Source organism: Salvelinus sp. IW2-2015, linkage group LG18 (genome assembly GCF_002910315.2).
Source record: "Salvelinus sp. IW2-2015 linkage group LG18, ASM291031v2, whole genome shotgun sequence".
NCBI classification, from domain to species: domain Eukaryota; kingdom Metazoa; phylum Chordata; class Actinopteri; order Salmoniformes; family Salmonidae; genus Salvelinus; species Salvelinus sp. IW2-2015.
In genome coordinates this window covers 16,164,229-16,188,639 of record NC_036858.1, presented here as the reverse complement: position 1 = coordinate 16,188,639, position 24,411 = coordinate 16,164,229, and the positions used below count along the sequence as shown (strand labels likewise).

At 43.3% G+C, this 24,411-nt stretch overlaps 1 protein-coding gene across 1 annotated transcript in view; it reads left to right on the top strand.

The window, feature by feature from the left end:
• LOC111977583 (protein phosphatase 1 regulatory subunit 1B) overlaps positions 1-23,765 on the top strand; it is a 38,966-nt gene extending 15,201 nt beyond the window's left edge. Inside the window, 4 exon segments of the mRNA XM_024147627.2 lie at positions 15,025-15,108; positions 16,448-16,520; positions 17,122-17,253; positions 17,677-23,765. Of these exon segments, the coding sequence (XP_024003395.2) occupies positions 15,025-15,108; positions 16,448-16,520; positions 17,122-17,253; positions 17,677-17,816 (429 nt within the window). The 3' untranslated portion in view covers positions 17,817-23,765.
• The last annotated feature ends 646 nt before the right edge of the window (positions 23,766-24,411 follow it).

Below are 24,411 nucleotides of genomic sequence, written 5' to 3'. Positions count from 1 at the left end.
ACATTAAAATGGTGGAAGCCAATTAATAGCGCTGCCTATGCTACTATGGCCTTTTGACCTCTCGAGGCCTCTATGGGTGTATCATAGCGTGTCAACATTGAACCTGTTATGCTATTCCACAGAGTTGTCGCTACCCAACACTGGAACTCTTCCAAGTCAAGGTGTGCTTTTTGTTTTATGAGTTTATTGCCACCTGACCTGGGCCCGCCGATGTAACTGCAAAACTGCTTGCTAACTGTACACTGTACTGCATGATTGTAGCGGGTTTACTGGCGCGTTAGTTCTAGTAGCTTTGTTGACTTGATGTTAGCTAATATGGTGACAATGATGAAGGCTGTATGTAGCGGTTAGCAGTTATAATATGAAGGTTTGGCTTGGAAAGGTTTTTTTGGTAGGTCACAGACAGCTGATGTGTTGTGCACTAAAGTCCACAAGCAAAGGGAAAAGGTGAAAGGAGGAATTATCAAATGGTCATAGGGATCGTGCTGTTTCTATGTGACTGCTATGAAAGTGAACTGTGTTGCCTGTGAGCAGAGGTCTACTCATTCCGCCGATTCTGTTGAAAAACGTTTTTTAAACGGAAGCAAACGGAACGAAACGGGGATAAACATACCTGAATTTGTCCAATAGAAACTCTCGTTTGCAACTGTTGGACTAATGATTACACTCTAGATCAGCTAGATGCAGGCAAGATTGTGCAAGATTGTGCAAGGTGGTATTGAATGTGTCAATGTCTGTCAGGTTGATCACTCAAATTTCTCTCGACCTGTGCACCTACGTTGTAAACTTTCATTCAAAGGCCAGGTTGTAGCAATCTCATGATGGGTGTAGGGAAAATTTGAGTATCATGTAGTAGCCTAAACTTATCAACGTTACATTGAGCTGGGAGAATGGAATATGAATGACCGTCATCCAATATGCAGTAATAGAAGGCAATAAAGGCAATAAAATAAATGATAGTCCTCCCTCATCTTAAATGGCACCGACCGCCACTGCTGTATAGCAGACTCAGTAGCCTATCTGATAGGAATAAAGAAATGCATGTTGGTGTAATAGCATGCCACCGACATCTCTCTCTCTCTCTCTCTCTCTCTCTCTCTCTCTCTCTCTCTCTCTCTCTCTCTCTCTCTCAATTTCAATTCAATTCAAGGGGCTTTATTGGCATGGGAAACATGTGTTAACATTGCCAAAGCAAGTGAGGTAGATATTATACAAAAGTGAAATAAACAATACAAATTAACAGTAAACATTACACATACAGAAGTTTCAAAACAATAAAGACATTACAAATGTTATATTATATATACACAGTGTTGTAACAATGTACAAATGGTTAAAGCACACAAGTTAAAATAAATAAGCATAAATATGGGTTGTATTTACAATGGTGTTTGTTCTTCACTGGTTGCCCTTTTCTTGTGGCAACAGGTCACAAATCTTGCTGCTGTGATGGCACACTGTGGAATTTCTCCCAGTAGATATGGGAGTTTATCAAAAGTGGATTTGTTTTCAAATTCTTTCTCTCTCTCTCTCTCTCTCTCTCTCTCTCTCTCTCTCTCTCTCTCTCTCTCTCTCTCTCTCTCTCTCTCTCTCTCTCTCTCTCTCTCTCTCTGCCTAAGCTTCTCTTCCTTTATATGTATTTTTTTAAATATTCATATCAGACAGTGGACTCTAAGCCTATAGGCCTATGCATGCAATGTGCGGATGCATTTAGTGCTCAAATCTTTGACAGCTGTAAAACACAATAAAACAATATGCTATGAAGTTATGCTACACATTGAAAAACAAGGAATAGTGTTTTTGTAATTTGTTATAGGCTGCTTTTAAGGACATGTGAATGTGGCTCATTTGGCCAATATCCCTCGTTTATTGATGGTGCTGGCTGCATGGGTGCTGCATGGTGCTGGCTGCATGGGTGCTGCATGGTGCTGCCTGCATGGCTGCCACAATGAGTTACCCACCCAATACATATGGATGACTGGTGCATTTCTCAAATGTCCGATAAATGTAAATCTTCCCAGTCACTTGTCCTGTGCCAAATTTTCAGAACGGAAACCCTGTTATATAGTATACACTGAGTGTACAAGACATTAGGATCACCTGCTCTTTCAATTACATAGACTAGCCAGGTGAATCCAGGTGAAAGCTATGATCCCTTATTGATGTCACTTGTTAAATCCTCTTTAATCAGTGTAGATGAAGGGGAGGAGACAGGTTAAAGAAGGATTTTCAAGCCTTGAGACAATTGAGACATGAATTGTGTATGTGTGCCATTCAGAATACGGTAGTAGGTGCCAGGCGCACCGGTTTGAATGTGTCAAGAACTGCAACGCTGCTGGGTTTTTCATGCTCAACAGTTTCCCGTGTGCATCAACAATGGTCCACCACCCAAAGGACATCCAGCCAACTCGACACAACCGTGGGAAGCATTGGAGTCAACATGCAGCGCCGCTGTGGAACACTTTCGACACCTTGTAGAGTCCACGCCCCGACAAATTGAGGCTCTTCTGAAGGCGAAAGGGTGGTGCAACTACATTTTCAGAAGGTGTTCCTAATGTTTTGTACACACTCAGTGTATAGTATTGACTACAGTAGGCTACAAAATAAACGTTCCAGTGACACAGACTCACTCAATGATGAAGATGAAGCATAGGCTTCCCACTGGTGATGGCTGATGCGCTTGTGTCGATATCTGTAAATAAGCTAGCCAACTTACCCTGCTGGTTTTATTTATTTTATTTATTTCACCTTTATTTAACCAGGTAGGCTAGTTGAGAACAAGTTCTCATTTGCAACTGCGACCTGGCCAAGAGAAAGCAAAGCAGTTCGACACATACAACGACACAGAGTTACACATGGAATAAACAAACATACAATCAATAATACAGTAGAAAAATCTATATACAGCATGTGCAAATGAGGTAGGATAAGAGAGGTAAGGCAATAAATAGGCCGTGGTGGCGAAGTAATTACTATATAGCAATTAAACACTGGAATGGTAGAATGTGCAGAAGATGAAAGGTAAGTGGTAAGAATAAGAAGGGAAAAAAACAGGCAGAATCTCAAATCTTTCCCTCTGTCTCAATTCTGGCTGGGAGTGAAATGGACCAGGTTTCATCCACCAGATACCTAGGTGTTCTAGTTGATGAAAAGTTGTCCTGGAAATATCATATTCACTTTGTCTGCAGCAAAGTGATGAAGTCCATTGGTATCATCAGAAAGATGATTGGTTTGGTTCCTAACACTATACTACAGCTTAATTTAGCCATATCTCATTTACTGCAATATTTTCTGGGACAGTACATACAGTATGCTTCCTACCTACACAAATGACTCATCACACAGAATAAATGAGAGGTGGCTACACCTTCTCTAACTACTTGGCTCCATCTTCCCCTCTGTTTAAGAAACTCAAAATACTGTCTACAAATATACATACAATACCTCCCAGATAGCCCACCTAAACCCTTCAATGGATTCCTCCAGGTTAATTCTCTAATCCATGCATACCACACGACAAAATCAAATCAAATCAAATTGTATTTGTCACATGCGCCGAACACAACAGGTGTAGACCTTACAGTGAAATGCTTACTTACAAGCCCTTAACCAGCAATGCAGTTTTTAGAAAAAGTGTTAAGAAAGTATTTACTAAAATAAACTGAAGTAAAAGTAATAATAATTAAGGAGCAACAATAGAATAACAGTTGTGAGGCTATATACAGGGGGTACCGGTACCGAGTCAATGTCTGGGGGCACCGGTTAATCGAGGTATGAATATGCATGGATAATAAACAGAGTAGCAGCAGCATAAAAATGGGGGGTGGGGTGGGGACAATGCAAACAGTCTAGGTAGCCATTTGATTAGCTGTTCAGGAGTCTTATGGATTGGGGCTAGAAGCTGTTAAGAAGCCTTTTGGACCTAGACTTGGCGCTCCAGTACTGCTTGACGTGCGATAGCAAAGAGATCAGTCTATGACTAGGGTGGCTGGAGTCTTTGGCAATTTCTTGGGCCTTCCTCTGACACTGCCTGGTATAGAGGTCCTGGATGGCAGGAAGCTTTTTCTCGCGGCTGTGCTTCCCTTTGTAGTCCGTAATAGTTTGCAAGCCCTGCCACATCCGACGAGCGTCGGAGCCTGTGTAGTATGATTCAATTTTAGTCCTGTATTGACGCTTTGCCTGTTGGATGGTTCGTCGGAGGGCATAGCAGGATTTCTAATAAGTTGATAGGTTAGCGTCCAGCTCCTTGAAGCGGCAGCTCTAACCTTTAGCTCAGCGAGGATGTTGCTGGTAATCCATGGCTTCTGGTTGGGGTATGTACGTACAGTCACTGTGGGGACAATGTCATCATTGCACTTATTGATGAAGCCAGTGACTGATGTGGTGTACTCCTCAATGCCATTGGAAGAATCCAGCAACATATTCCAGTCTGTGCTAGCAAAACAGTCCTGTAGCTAAGCATCTGTGTCATCTGACCACTTCCTTATTAAGCGAGTCACTGGTACTTCCTGCTTTAGTGTTTGCTTGTAAGCAGGAATCAGGAGGATAGAGTTATGGTCTGATTTGCCAAATGGAGGGCGAGGGAGWGCTTTGTACACGTCTCTGTGTGTGGAGTAAAGGTGGTCTAGAGTTTTTTTTTCTCCTCTGGTTGCACATTTAACATGCTGATAGAAATCAGTTTTCCTGCATTAAAGTCCCCGGCCAGTAGGAGCGCCGCCTCTGGGTGAGCATTTTCTTGTTTGCTGATGGCCCTATACAGCTCGTTGAGTTCCGTCTTAGTGCCATGCCAGCATCGGTTTGTGGTGGTAAATAGACAGCTATGAAAAATATAGATGAAAACTCTCTTGGTAAATAGTGTGGTCTACAGCTTATCATGAGATACTCTACCTCAGGCGAGCAAAACCTAGAGACTTCCTTAGTATTAGATTTCGTGCACCAGCTGTTATTTACAAATAGACACAGACTGCCACCGCCACCTGGAGGCAGATGTTCTATCTTGACAATGGACCGAAACCCCGCCAGCTATATGTTATCCATGTCGTCGTTTAGCCACGACTCAGTGAAACATAAGATATTACCGTTTTTAATGTCCCGTTGGTAGGATAGTCGTGAACGGAGCTCATCCATTTTGTTATCCAATGATTCCACGTTGGCTAATAGGACTGATGGTAGAGGGGGATTACTCACTCACAGTCGGATCCTTACAAGGCACCCTTGACCTACGTCCCCGATATCTCCGTCTCTTCTTCATGCGAATGGCAGGGATTTGAGCCTTGTGTCTGAAGTAAATCCTTCGGGTCTGACTTGTTAGAGAAAAAATCTTCGTCCAGTACGTAGTGAGTAATCGCTATCCTGATATCCAGAAGCTCTTTTCGGTCCTAAGAGACGGTGGCAGAAACATTATGTACAAAATAAGTTAAGAATAACACGAAAAAACACACACAATAGGATTGGTTAGGAGCCTGTAAAACGGCAGCCATCTCTTCCGGCACCATTAAGACACTGTGATAACCTTCAACCTCCCCACTGCCACACCTCACATAGTCAATTCTCTATCAGATATGAGGTTCCATACTCTGGCATTACTATCTTCACATTGCCAAAACAACATCCCTCAACTTCAAGCGTAGACTAGGGGTCATCCTGATAAACCAAACTACCCAGTAGTCTCCTCCATGTAGTCTAACTCTCACACACATAATCAAATATGTTTTTTTATGTATACTGAGTATGTGAGGTACATTTACTGTTTGAACACTTTAAAACTTGTATATTTTTGTAGATTTGTATATTGTTTGTAGACTTGTAGATTTGTATATTGTTTTTTTGTGGTGTGGTTTTCATTTAATCCCTTTTGGGTTTCCAACTCACCTGCAATGTTTTTAGCATTTATTTTATTTTATTTTTTATTATGTACTGTTTAGTATTTCACTTGTTTTCTTTTGGTGAGGAATAAATAAAACCTACAAAAATAAACTAAAATGGACATTTATAGACATGAATAGTGGATACCCATTCTATCGTTATTTCGAATAATTTTCAGCACTGGATATTAGTGAGTTCAACAGCTCAACTGTATATCATAAGTTGAGTGTATTAAGTTGAGTGATTGAAGTGAGAGATAGTGTTCTAAAAATAGATGTTAGTATAGTAGGCCAACGTTTCAATTGACACGTGGGTAGTGAATATGTTGCCTTGGAAATGTTGCTGAATGTAAGTGTCACAAGGTGGTTCAAGGTTTGTGATTGAGCAGGCAGCGTGAAGCAGAGGGAGAACACAAAAATAAACATTTAACATTTATTTTGTAAGGCATGGTTTACATCATCGCATCAGCACATTTCGTTTCAGCCATTTCTCAATTCAGTTCTACAATTCAGTTACCATCCCCATATCAATTTCTTGATTATTTTACTCTTAAAACCATGCTACTTAAAATCACAGGTCAAATATACAAACCAAACAAAGGGGTACAGGAAGCAACATAGTCCAGCAGGCAGGTATTAATTTTCTTTTCTCAGAATGTATTCACTACAGCACAACTCCATTAACCATGTGCTCTCACCAAACATATCGGCTACACGCTCTCTCACACAAGGCACCACCATGCCACCGGACTGCATTCACTTCCTGTGGTTGGCCACCTGGAACACAAAAACAGGGGGTTTAAATACGCAAAAATAAAGTCACATGCTCGGTCAATTAACCAATAGTAATTGTATAGTCAATCCAATAACTGAATAACTTCGTAACTTCAAAGTAACTCCAATTTGCTTCAATAAGCCCGCTGCAGTACATTATATTACTACTACTTAACACATATCGACGTAGCAATACTGGTGGAATTGCACATCATCTTGACAGTTGTCTTGCGTGGCCATCTGAAACCTGGGCTCTCGAGGCTACCATGACTGTAGACTGCAGACTAGTTGTGAGGAGAAGGAGGGGAATTTAAAGTGATGCCCTTCAGTTCTGGCCTCCTACCCACATAAAAAGAATACTACAGTTTGACATAGAATACTATAGTACTTACTATAGAATTATATAGAATTATGTAGTAAACTGTAGAATCATATACTCCACACTGTAGTATCCCTCTATAGTGTAGTGCTTACTATAGACTTTTGTAGTATACTGCAGAATACCATACTGTACTATCCCTTGATCATGTGGAGTACTAACTTTAGAATTTTGTAGTATAATGTAAAATACTATTGTCACGTGTGCTCCCTCTCCGGCCTCTAGGTCACCAGGCTGCTGATTATTACGCACACCTGTCACCATCGTCACGCACACCAGCGCCTCATGACACTCACCTGGACTCCAACACCTCCTTGATTACCTTCCCTATATCTGTCGCTCCCCTTGGTTCTTTCCTCAGGTGTTATTGACTCTGTTTTCATGTCAGTGCGTTGTTTGTYTTTCTTGTTTTTATGTACCGTTTATTTATTAAACACTCACTCCCTGAACTTGCTTCCCAACTCTCAGCGTACATCGTTACAGAATAACACCTCATCTAAGGGAAGCATCAGGGAGTGTTTTTTTTGTGTCGGAATGTATGTCGGGTCCAGGTGTCAGTACCAGAGCTACCAGGGAGGCCTCAGCCGGCTCGTCGGGCTCTCACGCCCCAGGCCATGTTCGTCGGGCTCTCACGCCCCGGCCAGGTTCGTCGGGCTCTCACGCCCCGGCCAGGTCACCAGGTCACCGTGTGACAGGTGTACGCAATAATCAGCAGCCTCGTGACCTAGAGGCCAGAGAGGGAGCACACGTGACAGTACCCCCTCCCTGACGTGCGGCTCCAGCTGGCCGGGGCGTGAGAGCCCGACGAACCTGGCCGGGGCGTGAGAGGCGTCTCACGAACCTGGCCGGGGCGTGAGAGGCGTCCAGGTGTCAGTACCAGAGTGTCAGTACCAGAGCTACCAGGGCTCTCACGCCCCAGGCCAGGTTCGTCGGGCTCTCACGCCCCAGGCCAGGTTCGTCGGGCTCTCACGCCCCGGCCAGGTTCGTCGGGCTCTCACGCCCCGGTCAGGTTCGTCGGGCTCTCACGCCCCGGCCAGGTTCGTCGGGCTCTCACGCCCCGGCCAGGTTCGTCGGGCTCTCACGCCCCAGCCAGGTTCGTGAGACGCCTCTCACGCCCCGGTCACATTCCTGCGCCTCGGCGGAAGTGACCGGTCCGCTCCTGATCCCCGGGATCGTCCCTTTGGTCGGCGTCCTGCGGCTGGAGCCGCACGTCAGGGAGGGGGTACTGTCACGTGTGCTCCCTRTCTGGCCTCTAGGTCACGAGGCTGCTGATTATTGCGTACACCTGTCACACGCACCAGCGCCTCATGACACTCACCTGGACTCCATCACCTCCTTGATTATCGTCCCTACATCTGTCACTCCCCTTGGTTCTTTCCTCAGGTGTTATTGACTCTGTTTCATGTCAGTGCGTTGTTTGTGTTTCTCAGCGTACATCGTTACAACTATATTACACACTGTAATATCCCCCTCGATCATGTAGTGCTTACTATAGAATTTTGTAGTATACTGGAGAATTCTATACGACACACTGTAATATCCTTCAATCATGTCGTGCTTGCTATAGAATTTTGTAGTATATTGGATACTTATACACTACACACTTTAGTATCACTTGATCGTGTATTGCTTACTATAATATTTTTTGAGTATCCTGTAGAATACTATACTACACTGTAATATCCCTTGATCATGTAGTGCCTACTTTAGAAAGTATACTGTGTAGAATACTATACTTCACACTGTAATGCTTACTTTAGATTTTTTTGATCGATTGGACTGCTAGCTAGCTTGGTCAATGCTGTTTTGATTTGAATGTACTGTCCTCGGGGAGCTCCTGCCAAGGATTTCCTGAGGTTCCCCTTCGATCATGAAGTGCTTACTATAGAATTGTATAGTATACTCCACACTGTAGTATCCCTTGATTTGTTTTATTTGACTATTTAAAAACACAGTACAACCGCAAATGTGGATACAATGCATTTAGACATTTGTTGAGAATAATTACCGTTGTGGTCCTAGTTTAAACATGTTACACGTTTACAGCTAACCCACATGAAGAAATACAAATGTATACTATGGACAAAGTAAATGTATATACTACTAGTAATCATTGTAGTGTTTCTGCTGACTTTATTGTAGTATTCACTGTAGTGTTTTTGCGGACATGTCTAACATACTACATACAAAACTTTTGACCGGTAGTGTATGTGTTAACATGTTATGGGACACAAAGGCACCGTATTGTAAGAATGACCCTCCTGTCGTTATACCCTCTGGTGAGACAGAAATAAAGAGCTGAGTCAACTGGGTTCAATTAGAATCACTCAAAGATGATAATAACAGAAAGAGCTGAGTCAACTGGGTTCAAATAGAATCATTGTTTTTGCGGGCATGTCTAGTATACGGTAGTATTCATTGTAGTATTTTTCCGGACATGACTGTAGTAAACTGTACGTTTTTTGTGGACATAACTAGTGTTTTGTAGTAACACCTGCTATATAGCTTTACCCATTTATATGCTTATTTAATTTGCATTTTGACATGGATTATTTCCATTAAATATATTCATTGTTGTTTTTGACTGTTATCGTCACCTTTCTGTGTCTCCTTTTAGATAAACCATACTCCATACAAAGCCAATCAAGTTTCAATTCAAGACAAGTTTCATGTCAACTGTCAATCATTCCCTGCTATGTATCATCTCCATTACCTGACTCTATAAAGACTCTATAAAGACTCCGCCTGCACTTTAACTGGATTCCCACAGTAGATGGGCATCACCACAACCTAAACGTCAATCAGTTACAATCTTGTCATTGAAAAATATTGTGTGACAGGCTAGGAAACAAACTTTTGGTCAGTGTTTCCCTGGGCACCCTTATTAGGGGAGGACATGCAGGAAGTGTATAAAAGCACCCGTTTGTCATGTTCAAGTGAGGGCTTTGTACATGGAAGCGGCCGTGTGTGTGTGTTGTGTGATCGTCGTGTGTGTGTGTGTGTGTGTGTGTGTGTGATGTGGGTGTGGATGTGTGTGGTGTGTGTGTGGTGTGTGATGTTGTGTGTGTGGTGTGGTGTGTGTGTGTGTGTGTGTGTGTGTGTGTGTGTGTGTGTGTGAAATGTTTACTATCTACTTTCAATCCCTTAACCAAAAATGCAGTTTTAAGAAAATGTTTACTAAATAAATAAACTAAAGTAGAAAAAGTAACACAATAAAACAACAATAACGAGCCTATATCAAATCACATTTTATTAGTCACATGCCGAATACAACAGGTGTAGACTTTACAGTGAAATGCTTACTTATGAGCCCCTAACCAACAATGCAATTTCAAAAAAATACAGGTAAGAGTAAGAGATAAAAGTAATTAAAGAGCAGCAGTAAAATAACAATAGCGAGACTATATACAGGGGGGTACCGATACAGAGTCAATGTGTGGGGGCACCAGTTAGTTGAGGTAGTATGTACATGTAGTAAAGTTATTAAAGTGACTATGCATAGATGACAACAAGAGTAGCAGTGGTGTAAAGAGGGCGTGAGAGGGGGGGGCACTGCAAATAGTCTCGGTAGCCATTTGACTAGATGTTCAGGAGTCATATGGCTTGGGGGTAGAAGATGTTTAGAAGCCTCTTGGACCTAGACTTGGCGCTCCGGTACCGCTTGCTGTGCGGTAGCAGAGAGAACAGTCTATGCCTAGGGTGGCTGGAGTCTTTGACAATTTTTAGGGCCTTCCTCTGACACTGGCTGGTATAGAGGTCCGGGATGGCAGGAAGCTTGGCCCCAGTGATGTACTGGGTCGTTCGCATTACCCTCTGTAGTGCCTTGCGGTCGGAGGCCGAGCAGTTGCCATACCAGGCAGTGATGCAACCAGTCAGGATGCTCTCGATGGTGCAGCTGTAAAACCTTTTGAGGATCTGAGGACCCATGCCAAATCTTTTCAGTCTCCTGAGGGGGAATCGATTTGTCGTGCCCTCTTCACGACTGTATTGTTGTGCTTGGACCATGTTCCTTTGTTGGTGATGACCAAGGAACTTGAAGCTCTCAACCTGCTCCACTACAGCCCCGTCGATGAGAATGGAGGCGTGCTCGGTCCTCCTTTTTCCTGTAGTCCATGATCATCTCCTTTGTCTTGATCACACTGAGGGAGAGGTTGTTGTCCTGGCACGGCCAGCTCTGACCTCCTCCCTATAGGCTGTCTTGTCGTTGTCGGTGATCAGGCCTACCACTGTTGTGTCATCGGCAAACTTTATGATGGTGTTGGAGTCGTGCCTGGCCGTGCAGTCATGAGTGAACAGGGAGTACAGGAGGGGACTGAGAGCACCATGAGGGGCGCCGTGTTGAGGATCAGCATGACAGATGTGTTTGTTACCTACCCTCACCGCCTGGGGGCGGCCTGTGAGGAAGTCCAGGATCCAGTTGCAGAGGGGGTGTTTAGTCCCAGGGTCCTTAGCTTATTGATGAGCTTTGAGGGCAACTATGGTGTTGAACGCTGAGCTGCAGTCAATGATAGCATTCTCACATAGGTGTTCCTTTTGTCCAGGTGGGAAAGGGCAGTGTGGAGTGCAATATAGATTGCATCATCTGTAGCTCTGTTGGGGCTGTATACAAATTGGGTGGGTCTAGGGTTTCTGGGATGATGGTGTTGATGTGAGCCATGACCAGCCTTTCAACGCACTTCATGGCTACAGACGTGAGTGCTACGGGTCAGTAGAGTCTTTAGGCAGGTTACCTTAGTGTTCCTGGGCACAGGAACTATGGTGGTCTGCTGAAAACATGTTGGTATTACAGACTCGACAGGGAGAGGTTGAAAATGTAATTGAGACACTTGCCAGTTGGTCAGGGCATGCTCGCAGTAAACGTGAATGTTTATTTTATTTTTTATTTTTTCCCCCAATTTCGTGGTATCCAATTGTTAGTAGTTCCTATCTTGTCTCATCGCTAAACAACTCCCGTAGGGCTCGGAGAGAGCGACAGGTCGAAGCAATGCGTCCTCCGAAACACAACCCAACCAAGCCGCACTGCTTCTTAACACAGCGTGCATCCAACCTGGAAGCCAGCCGCACCAATGTGTCGGAGGAAACACCGTGCACCTGGCGACCTGGTTAGCGTGCACTGCGCCCGGCCCACCACAGGAGCCGCTAGAGCGCGATGAGAAAATGATATCCCTACCGGCCAAACCCTCCCTAACCCGGACGACGCTAGGCAATTGTGCGTCGCCCCACGGACCTCCGGTCGCGGCCGGCTGCGACAGAGCCTGGGCGCGAACCCAGAGTCTCTGGTGGCACAGCCTAGACCACTGCGCCACCCGGGAGGCCGGCTTGTGAATGTTGACCTGTTTAAAGGTCTTACTCACATTGGCTGCGGAGAGCGTGATCACACAGTCTTCTGGAACAGCTGGTGCTCTCATGCATGTTTCAGTGTTATTTGCCTCGAAGCGAGCATAGAATGAGTTTAGCTCGTCTGGTAAGCTCGTGTCACTGGGCAGCTCTCGACTGTGCTTCCCTTTGTAGTGTGTAATGGTTTGCAAGCCCTGCCACATCCGACGAGCATCAGAGCCAGTGTAGTACGATATACCGGGAGTACCGCCGGTACCGAGTCAATGTATGGGAGTACAGGTTAGTTGAGGTAATATGTACATGCATATGTACATGACTATGCATAGATAATAAACAGCGAGTAGCGACAGTGTAAAAAAAATGTGGTGGTTAACTGTTCTTTCTTTTCCACCATCGGAAGTACAGTATTTGTCTTAGTTTTTGGTCATCTTGTGAGCTTGGTTAGCTGAATTTCTGTGAAATCACTTTCAGAAAGCTATCTAGTAGAAGTAGCTGATCTAAGAAGTAATTTTGGTGTACGCTTGTTAATGTGTGTTATCTGTCAAACACACAAACCTAATCCTCTAAACTTTAATAAACTCTGCTTGTTCTTTATCTGCTTCTGTGCTGTTTCTATAACGACACAGTGCGAGACCCACATGCAGACACAGGGGGCAGATGGTTTGAGTCTCTGATATTTATTAAAATACAAGGGACAGGCAATAGGCAGGTCGAGGACAGGCAGAAGTTCATTAACCAGGTCGGAGTCCGAAAGGTACAGGGCGGCAGGCAGGCTCAAGGTCAGGGCAGGCTGAAAGGTCAGGCAGGCGGGCTCAGTGTCAGGGCAGGCAGAAAAGTTCGGAACCGGGAGGGCTAGAAAACAAAGACTAGGAAAAACAGGAGCACGGGAAAAATACGCCGGTAGGCTTGACGAGATGAACTGGCAACAGACAAACAGAGAACACAGGTATAAATGCACTGGGGATAATGGGGAAGATGGGCGACACCTGGAGGGGGGTGGAGACAAGCACAAAGACAGGTGAAACAGATCAGGGTGTGACAGTTTCCCTTTAATGGGCCTAGAACCTGTGTAACATTTAGATGTTAGAATTGTAATAAAAAATATGTATATTTGCTAATGTGTTGTCTGGTCCGTTGCATTGCTCAGAACTGTTGACCCAACTCAATACTCAGTCTATCACGAACGGTCTTCTATTCTGGTTGAGGTGTTCCCTCACTAAACAGTAGGCGTAGTCTGGTAGTTGTGCCATTTTAGCTAACCCTAGTCGGCAGGTGTRACTACAATATACTACTGATGTCCTCAAAAACACTTTAGTAAATACTGCAGTCATGTCTGCAAAAACACTGCAGTATTCTAGTCATGTCTGCGTAAATACTACAGGCATGTCTGCAAAAACATTACAGTAAACACTATAGTATACTACAGTCATGTCTGCAAAAACACTACAGTAAATACTACATTAATGTCCTCAAACACTACCATAAACTACAGTCATGTCTGCAAAAACACTACAGTAAACACTACAGTATACTAGTCATGTGTAAGGGCTTTCGTCGGTAGAAGGAGAGGAGGACCAAAGCGCAGTGTGGTACGTTTCCATATTTATTGGAACACCTTTTTCAATACGAACAAAAAACAATAAACAGACGAAAACCTACGAAGCTACAGTCCTGAACCTGAGAACATAAAACACATGAACGCACGAACAGGAACAATCACCCACAAACAAACATTGAACACAGGCTACCTTAATATGGTTCCCAATCAGAGACAACGTAAAACACCTGCCTCTGATTGAGAACCATATCAGGCCAATTAGACAAACCTAAACAAAGAAACACATAACATAGACTACACCCACCCAGCTCACGTCCTGACCAACTAAACAAAGACTAAACAAAGGAAATAAGGTCAGGAACGTGACATCATGTCCGCAAAAACACTATGGTAAYTACAGTATACTACAGTCATGTCTGCAAAAACACTACAATGAATACTGTAGTATATAAATGTAATAACACTAGAGTATTTAGACCATAGTATAAGTATTTTTTTATGTGTACTCTCCTTCCTCCACCAGCTCTTCCCCTGGGCCAGGTCAGGAGGAGAGTCAGTGGATACGGCATGTATGAGGGAGGGAGATGCAGCAGGCAAGTGAGACAGCAATGGATCTAGACTGGACTTGAAATGAGTGGATGAGAGTTGACTGACTGTCTGTCTGCCTGTCTGGCTAAAGAGCAGGGGGAGAGGCTGTAAGATTGTCCAAGAGTATTTGTGAAGAGAACTGGAAGTGCATCAGATGAGGGAAGGAACAGCCAGGATTAGGCTGTGGTGGAAAAAGCACAAGATTATAGAGGCTGAGGATAAGGAAATAAAGCAAAATAGTGGAGGGAACTGTAATCCGGCTATCTCGATCCCAGCAAGACTCATAAAACAGGACGTGCATTTTCAACATGATGTAATCCAGGGCCCAAATTTCTGAATAGTGTTACATCACGGGCTGGCATGCCTTGTCTCGTTCGCTACTACAGAACAATAGTTGGTCACTCAAATTTTCACTTGGTCATGCATTGTCAATTAAATGAAAATTGGAATGAGGTGGAAGTTAGGATTCACCCGTAAGCAGTTTGAGAGATTGAATCCAAACAAATGCTTTCACTTTTGTTCAGATTCGGAGGCGGAGACCAACACCCGCTACGCTATTCCGTTTGACAGACCAACCGTCTCCTGAGGAGGAAAACGACAATCACCAGGTAAAACAGCATCACCTTAAATGTCTGCAAGAACTATCACACCACTAAACCTACATGCAGTCCTTGAAGTACTAACCACAGCATTCAATTACATTATGTCAGCGGTGGTCCCCCCAACCCTTGTCCTGAAGAGCAATGAGTTGTGCAAGATTTTTGATCAAGCCCAGCTCTATCACGCCTGTTAAAACTTGTACAGATGTAGGATCTTAATTTGCTACAACAGGAAAATAATCCTGAATCTAAAACAGGAGGCGGGGGGGGGGTTCTACTAAACTAACATATGGAATTGTTTTAAGATCATTTAGCTATTTGATTATGAATTTTAGGGCCCATTTAGCCCATAGAAACACTTTGAATAACTGATTCACACATGGAATAACAGATAGTGGAAAAATACATCAAAATAAGTTATGTTTTAAAGTGTCTGTCCTATATCTGAGAGGTATAAGAAAGATCAGGAAGTATTATTTGCTATTCATTTACCCATATTAAAATAAAAAATTTGGCCACTAAACTACTTCCATATACACTTCCATGAATGTTTTACACTAGTACCGGGCTAAATGGACACCATCGTGTTCGTGAGAGTCTTATCTTTCCATATTYGTCATATTAGTTTTGTAGGCCAAACCATTTGTTTTCGTGAGAATAATTTTTTTGGGGGGGGGGATTTCTCAAGGTCTGACGAACACCACTGTAGTTCGGCCACCTTCCACCGCAATGGCGGATGTGGTGGATTGAGGCGCAGCCCATGCAAAAAGGTTTCTGCATCTTAAAACGGATTTTGATGGGGATTTTTGTATTATGCTAATTAGATTTCTGTGAGCACGCACATCGACTCTATGGGCATTTCTGTAGTGGTTGATACATTTACCGTAAGGGAAAATCAAGTCTGAAATTTCAAAGTGGAAATTACAAACGTCAGAAGCCTTTTTTAAACCTCAAATACACTACAAGTTTTCATATTCCTGCATTGCAGGAAGGTTCTACTGCAACAGGGTGATCAAATGAAGATCCTACATCTGTACATGTCTTATCAAGACTGATTACTTGAATCAGGTTTGTCAATGTTGGACTGTAACTAAAGTCTGCACACTTTGTGGCTCTCAAGAACCAGGTATGAAGACCATTGTATTATGTGACAATCTGTTGTGGTTTTCATTTGAGGGCAAGGCACTGTTTTCTTATGCCATATGTTGGATGTGCAGTGAGTTAGTCTGATGCAGCCTAAATGGCACCCTGATCCCTATATTGCACACTACTTTTGGCCAGTAGTGCCTTACATAGGGAATAGTGCACCTTTGTAGATTTTACATTGTTTTTCTCTTTACCCGCATAGTGGGTCATTGGGGAAAATGGCGTCCTCACCAAGAAAATCAATGCGCATGTGTACCAGCCTCCATCACTCAAAGGTAGGTTGACTATCCATCATCTTATTATGTAATCAGTGACCCATAAAGCATTGGGGAGAGTTGAGGAAACCACTTCCTGTCTGTAGACATGTTTTCTGGCCTGGGATTAGTCTATATCCATCTTGACTGAAAGGGTTTTAAGTGGAAATGGCTTAATCATGAGGTGTGTGTGTTGGGTTTGTTTGTGTGTGTGCGTGTGTGTGTAAGTGAATGTGTGTGTGAACGTGTGGGTGTTGTGAGATTAGGGGCAGAGACAGCTGTGAGTCTCCACTGCTCTGGATCATCCAGGATTATAGGATGGTGCACACAGCTGCAGTGCAGACAGGCAACATCACACACATGCTCGCTCACATGACCCGTTCCTTATAATATAGTATATTTACTATTAGCAATACCTGAAGCCTTGCATTAAGTCTCGTGTCCCGATCTGTCTGTCCGTCCATTTCTTTCTGTGGCTGCATACTAAAGTACAGTTTAGCATTTTTGGCATAGCCGATCTTAAAACTGTTTTGGTTCTAAAAACTATTACCCTCTTTTCTGTGCCTGTGTCTGTCTGTCTGTCGTTCTGTCTGTCTGCCTGTTTGTCTGTGTGGTTTCACAGCCGTACAGAGGATGGCGCAAGCCCGCATGAAGTCTCTGGGAACCTGTGGCCCCGAAGAGACAGATGACTTCTCTGGGGAGGAAAGCGTGGACTGTGAGGAGAGCCTGGATATATCCCCTGTCTCCACCACTGGTGAGAGAAGCACAACATGGGTGTTATGTCCCCCAAGTCCCACGCAGTGTGCACTTGTGCACCCCTCCCCACACTCACCCATTTCAAAGCATTGGATTGGTGTAAGCATGGGATAGAGGGAGTTTCCACAACTTTCACACCAGTGCTTTATTTTTAAATGCAGCAAGTGAACAAGTGCACACTTAAGGCTGAAGGGTAGAGAATTGGAACGCAGAAGGAGTATCAGCAGAAATACTCTATCGCTCGCTTGCACGCATGCACTCACACACAAATACATGCCCTAGCTCACTCACTCACTCACTCTCTCATTTTACTCACTCTCGAAGGTGCAATCTGTTAGTTACTACAAAAACATTTGGCTAAAAAGCAAAACAAACTACATTTGACAGTACACCTTTAACAATAGCCTCTTCCTCTTCCCAGGGTCAAGGGTCAATTCAGAGGGAAGAATTGCCCACTTTCTTCACCTGAGAGTCCCACACGGAGAGGAGGAAGAGGAGCGTGATGACGAGGAGAAGAGGGAAAAAGGTGGACCAAGGAGGACAAAGAAGAAGGGAGAATAACAGAGCGCTGTGTGTTACAGAGAGGAGATTCAGATTCTGTGGCAAAAGATGATTGACGATCCAGAGTGATGTTTCCTAATTATTATATAAAGAGCGTGGAGAAAATATRGAAATACGTGTGCATGCGTGCGTGCGTTTGTGCAGTTGTGTGTGTGCTTGCTTGCATTCATGTGTGTGTGTGTGTCAGTGGAGGCTCCTCAGAGGAGGAAGGGGAGGACCATCCTCCTCAGTGAATTTCATAAAAATGTAAATTGTAAAACATTTAAAAAGTTAGTATTTTTAGATAAAACTATACTAAATACAATCACTTCACCGAACAATTGATTAAAACACACTATTTTGCAAAGAAGGTCTCCAGTAGCCTCAACAGCACTCTGTAGGGTAGCACCATGGTGTAGCCGGAGGACAGCTAGCTTCAGTCCTCCTCTAGGTACATTGACTTCAATTCAAAACCCAGGAGGCACGAGGTTCTCAACCCGTCCATAGACTTACACAGTAATTATGACAACTTCCGAAGGACATCCTCCAGCCTATCAGATTTCTTGCAACATGAACTAACATGTTGTCCACCCAATCAAAGAATCAGATAATTAATCTAATACTGAAATCATATGCTACAGCTAGCTAGCACTGCAGTGTATACAATGTGGTAAGTAGTTGACTCAAAGAGAGAGAAAGACAATAGTTGAACAGGTATGAAAAAATGTATTTCTTCCAAAATGAAGGAGAAGCAAGAGAGAAATAGAGAGAGATTTTGTCATTTTCTGTTCACTTTCAATTTCACTTAGTTAGCAAATGCAGCTAGCTAATTTAGCCTACTGAAACACACTGTTCAAACAGAGGGATGCTATGTTAGCTAGCTGGCTATGACTATCCAATACAACACTGGAACTCTTCCAAGTCAAGGTAAGCTTTTAGTGTTACTAATGTATTGCCACCAGGGCCCTGTACACTAACATTACTGTGTGATTGTAGCGGGTTTACTAATGGGTTGGTTCTATTAACTATGCTGACTATGACGCTACTTTAGCTAATATGGTGACAACGATGTAGGCTGTGTGTAGKGGTTCGGCTTGGAAAGGTTTTTTCGCCTGGTCACATACTGTTGTGCATTGAAGTCCACAGGCGAAGGGACAAGGTGAGAGGAGGAGAGCGCGGACTACAACGTGGCTCCTATGAAAGTGAACTGTGTTTACGTGTGTAATTCATTCTGCCGATTCTGGTGAAAAATGTTTATTAAACGGAAGCAAACGGAACAAAACGGGGATAGACATACCTGAATTTGTCCAATAGAAACTCTCGTTTGCAACTGTTGGACTAATGATTACACCCWATATCAGCTGGATGCAGGCAAGAGTGTGCAAGGCGGTATTGATGTCACTGTCTGTTGCCTCAAATTTGTCTCTCAACCTGTGTGCAGCTACGTTATAAACTTTCATTCATAGGCTAGGTTGTAGCAGCCTCATGATGGGTGTAGGGAAAAGTATTCTAGTATCACGTAGTGGCCTAAACCTATCGCTGTTACATTGAACTAGGTGAATGGAATATGAACGAGAGTCATGCAATATGCTGTGATATAAATAAATCGTCCTCCCTCATCTTAAACGGCACTGACCGCCACTGGTGTGTGTGTGTAGGTATGCGTATCTTTGTGTGTGTGTTTGTATGCATGTGAGAAAGAGAGAGACACGGTGAGAGAAATAAAACGAGAGAGAGAGAAAAAYAGAGAGAGTTCTAAAGTGTTTAAGCTGAATGGTAGTGTTCCAGACAGTACTTCCTTATGAATTCCAGATTGCAGACGTCACTGTCTGAGGAACAGTCTTGGTGGCTGTGCAGCCACGGAGGGAAGACGATGCGTATCATTGAGCGCGTTCCAGATTGTAGTTTTTTGCAGGCGCACTGCGCCTTAGGTCCATGCTTTTTGTTGTGGAAATGAAGGCACTGTGATTTGACCGGTATTCCCAGCATTATCCACTAGTTGTTGCAGGTAGAAAATCCTAGGAAATGTTCTGTAATTGACACAAGCTGTCTCCAATCAATCAACCAATCAATGTCTGGTTGTGCATGTGTGTTTGGCAGGGGATCGCCTGAGCCAGGGGAGGCGTGGCTCTGCGAATCTCAATCACACAAAACCTATTATTTGTCAGGGAATACTATTTGTAGATCAGTAATTCTACACCTCACTTTGCTTAAGGGGATTCTCTCAAATGGACTCGGAAGTTGTAGCTAAAAATTGATCAGTTAAGGGAACTAGTCAATTTAACCAACCATGGGAGTAAATTGTAGCCAATTTGAGGGGTGGCCCAGTCCGGGACTCGAACCTGGGTCCAGCAATTGTTAAGCCAACAATTTAACAGTTAAGGTGTTGGCTTGACAGTCGCTGAACATGGGTTTGATTCCCGGGCGGGGTTACACCCGGAATTCATTGCATTTGTGCCAGAAGAGGGATGTGTGGTGTGTTTTTCCCCCAATTTTTTTCCGACTCATTCATTTACTCCACCAATAAGCACGGAATTGAGCTGCTTGCTATGGAACAGGTAAACTAGTTGTTTACATGTTTGATTGTTAAGATAAGTGCAGGCATGAGAAGCGACTGATATTTCATGGGTGGGGAGAGGGAGCGAGAGAAAAGGGTGGACCTGGAGGGGGTTTGGGTTGAAGCACTGAACACCATGACATGACGTGAATTGGAGTGTGTTTAGTCTATTACAGGCATCATCACTTCACTGACTTACGAATTCTACACTAGACATTAGGAATATACTCTATTTGGAACAAAAAATAATAACCGGTTCTCAAGAGATGAAAGCATGGGTTCTGTTCCAGAACACTGGAGATCACTCTTGTTTGCTAAAGTGGTAAGATGAATCGTTTTGCTCACAATTCAATGTTTTTATTTACTTTAACTAACACCAATGACACTTGGTATTTAGACACACCAAATCCTCAAATGTATGACATACTAAAAGGGTGTGATTAGCTAATAATTTTCTTTAATATAGACCCCTCCCCCAATAACAGTTTGCCACTGGAGGGAATGCTCAAGGTTCTTGTATATCTTTGTAATGAGTGATTTTCAAGGCGGTAACACCAATGAAATAAAACTTATGGACACATATTATATGGGTTTTAATATCATTCTTATAAAAGTATTCTAATAGCATTCTTTGTTTTTATTGATCTATACAATATATGAAATAATTTTGTTTACTTTCTAGCATTTAAAATAATTGATAGATATCTCTAAATCCCCAAAACATGTCACTACTACTCTACTCATTGCTACTGGGACAAGACAATTTGCTTGCCCTAACTAAGCAATGCATACAGGGCATTCGGAAAGCATTCAGACCCCTTGACTTTTTCCACATTTTGTTACATTACAGCCTTATTCTAAAATGGATTAAATCGTTTTTTTCCCTCACCAATCTACACACAATACCCCATAATGACAAAGCAAAAACTGTTTTATAGAAATTTTTGCAAATGTATTATAAATAAAAAACTGAAATATCACATTTACATAAGTATTCGAACCCTTTACTCAGTACTTTTTTGAAGCACCATTGGCAGTGATTACAGCCTCGAGTCGGCTTGGGTACAAGCTTGGCACAACTGTATTTGTGGAGTTTCTCCCATTATTCTCTGCAGAACCTCTCAAGCTCTGTCAGGTTGYATGGGGAGCGTCAAAGCACAGCTATTTTCAGGTCTCTCCAGAGATGTTCGATCGGGTTCAAGTCCGGGCTCTGGCTGAACCACTCAAGAACATTCAGAGACTTGTCCAGAAGCCACTCCTGCATTGTCTTGGCTGTGTGCTTAGGGTCGTTGTCCTGTTGGAAGGATAACCTTTGCCAAAGTCTGAGGTTCTGAGTGCTCTGGAGCAGGTTTTCTTCAAGGATCTCTCTCTGTACCTTGCTCCGTTCATCTTTCCCTCGATCCTGACTAGTCTCCCAGTCCCTGCCGCTGAAAAACATCCCCACAGCATGATGCTGCCACCACCATGCTTCATCGTATGGATGGTGCCAGGTTTCCTCCAGACATGACGCTTGGCATTCAGACCAAAGAGTTCAATCTTGTTTGATCAGACCAGAGAATCTTGCTGCTCATGGTCTGAGAGTCCTTTAGGTGCCTTTTGGCAACTCCAAGCGGGCTGTCATCGGCCTTTTACTGAGGAGTGGCTTCCGTCTGGCCACTCTACCATAAAGGCCTGATTGGTGGAGTACTGTAGAGATGGTTGTCCGTTTGGAAGGTTCTCCCATCTCCACAGAGGAACTCTGGAGCTCTGTCAGAGTGACCACCGGGTTCTTGGCCACCTCCCTGACCAAGGCCTTCCTCCCCCGATTACTCAGTTTGGCCAAGCAGCCAGCTCTAGGAAGAGTCTTGGTGGTTCCAAACTTCTTTCATTWAAGAATGATGGAGGCCAATGTGTTCTTGGTGACCTTCAATACTGCAGACATTTTTTGGTACCCTTCCCCAGATCTGTACCTCGACACAATCCTGTCTCGGAGCTCTACGGACAATTCCTTCGACCACATGGCTTGGTTTTTGCTCTGACATGCACTATCAAATGTGGGACCTTATATGGACAAGTGTGTGCCTTTCCAAATCATYTCCAATCAATTGAATTTACCACAGGTGGACTCCAATCAAGTTGTCGGAGCATCTCAAGGATGATCAATGGAAACATGATGCACTTGAGCTCATTGTCGAGTCTCATAGCAAAGGGTCCGAATACTTATTTAAATAAGGTATTTCTGTTTTTTTTTTATTATACATTTGCAAAAAATTCAAAAACCTGTTTTCGCTGTGTCATTATGGGGTATTGTGTGTAGTTTGAAGAGGAATTGCTTTTATTTAATCCATTTTAGAATAAGCCTGTAACATAACACTGTGGGAAAAGTCAAGGGGTCTGAATACTTTCCGAATGCAGTATATGTTTATAATTGATAAACAGTTCAAGATAAACAAAAAAACATGTACGATGTGTAACTATTTGACATTTTAAAGTGTTTTTCATGGTTGCAAACGCGAGGGCCACAAATGCCTGACGCAATTCAAGAAAGACCCTTCTCCAGGTTTTGTGAGGTCTGATATTCTGCACAGTGCATATGCACTAAACACTGCCTGGATCGCGACCATTGCATTGAGGGCTAGTTTCATCTGCTTTGATATGAAGAAGTTGTATTTTTTTTGTAACTTTGATGAAAGGGGTACTGAACTCACAGTGCATGCTCTGTGCACAGTTAGCATGTAGCCTAGCGTGTTGTGCATGATACTGAAGAAAAGTGAAAGTAATGTTTTGTTTAACCATGTCTGCATATTTAAAGTATATGGATACTCCAATGTCTGTTAATAATACAATTTCTATGTTACTATAATGTGTGTGGGTGTGGATGCTTTACATTCCCAGCACAGTCTGTATTATATTACTGTTGGCCACTAGATGTCAGTCTACGTCAGTAGCAGGACAAATGATTGACACTTTTCTCCCCCTCTTCTCAAGTCAGTGCATCTGATTTTCAGTGTAGGGTGAAGTTGCCCCTATACACTGATCTTGGGTCAGTTTTGCATTTACTTCACTAATGGTTAAGGTTAGGATTAGCGGAGGGGAAGCTAATCCTAGATATGTACCTGGGGGAAACTTCACCCTGGGACATTATTCTCTCTAATCAGGGACTGATTCAAACCTGGGACACCAGGGCTGCGTTCACGCAGGCAGCCCAATTCTGACATGTTTTTTCACAAYTCGGTCTTTTGACCAATCAGATCAGCTCTGAAAAAGATCTGATGTGATTTGTCAAAATACCAGTTAGTGGGGAAAAATATAATAATTGGGCTGCCTGCCTCTCATACAGTATAAAACCTTGCCTTGAACTTGCACCTGTATAAAGCTGCCTATGTGATTGGAATCTGGCCAATCAGTGATATTAAAGGAATAATTCAGCCAAATTACACATTTACACATTTGTTTCCTTACCTATAGTCAGAGAGAGACTGCAATTGGTTTTGCAAAACAAGTAACCGCCAGCAACTGCTAATATTTAGGATGTTCTAATCATAAACCAGTAAGTCAATGTCCCACCTGTGAGCATATGTTACGTTTCATACCCAAATCATCTCAAAGTAACTTCAAAGTTGTTGAGCTGCACAATACATTTCGGAAATGAATTTGACGTCAGCTTTCAGGTCATGGAGTCTAATTAACGTCCATTATTTCTTTATCTGCCCTCTCTTTTTCATCTGTCCATTTCTGCTCTATTCTCATTGTCATCCTGTTTCTTATCTTCCTCCTTTCTCTACCTCCCTACCGCTCGCTGTCTATCTCTCCATCTCCCTCTGTCCTAAGGGTAACCCAACTCGTACCTGGCTCTCTGTGTGTGTGTGTGTGTGTGTGTGTGTGTGTGTGTGTGTGTGTGTGTGTGTGTGTGTGTGTGTGTGCGTGTGTGTGTGTGCACAGAGCCTCCTCTTCCTATAGGCAGGGTAAGCGCTGTGTGTAGTGCCCCTAACCACTAGGGAGCCCAACCATTTTTTTAATATATAGGATATTTAAGCAATAAGGCCCGAGGGGGTGTGGTATATGGCCAATATACCATGG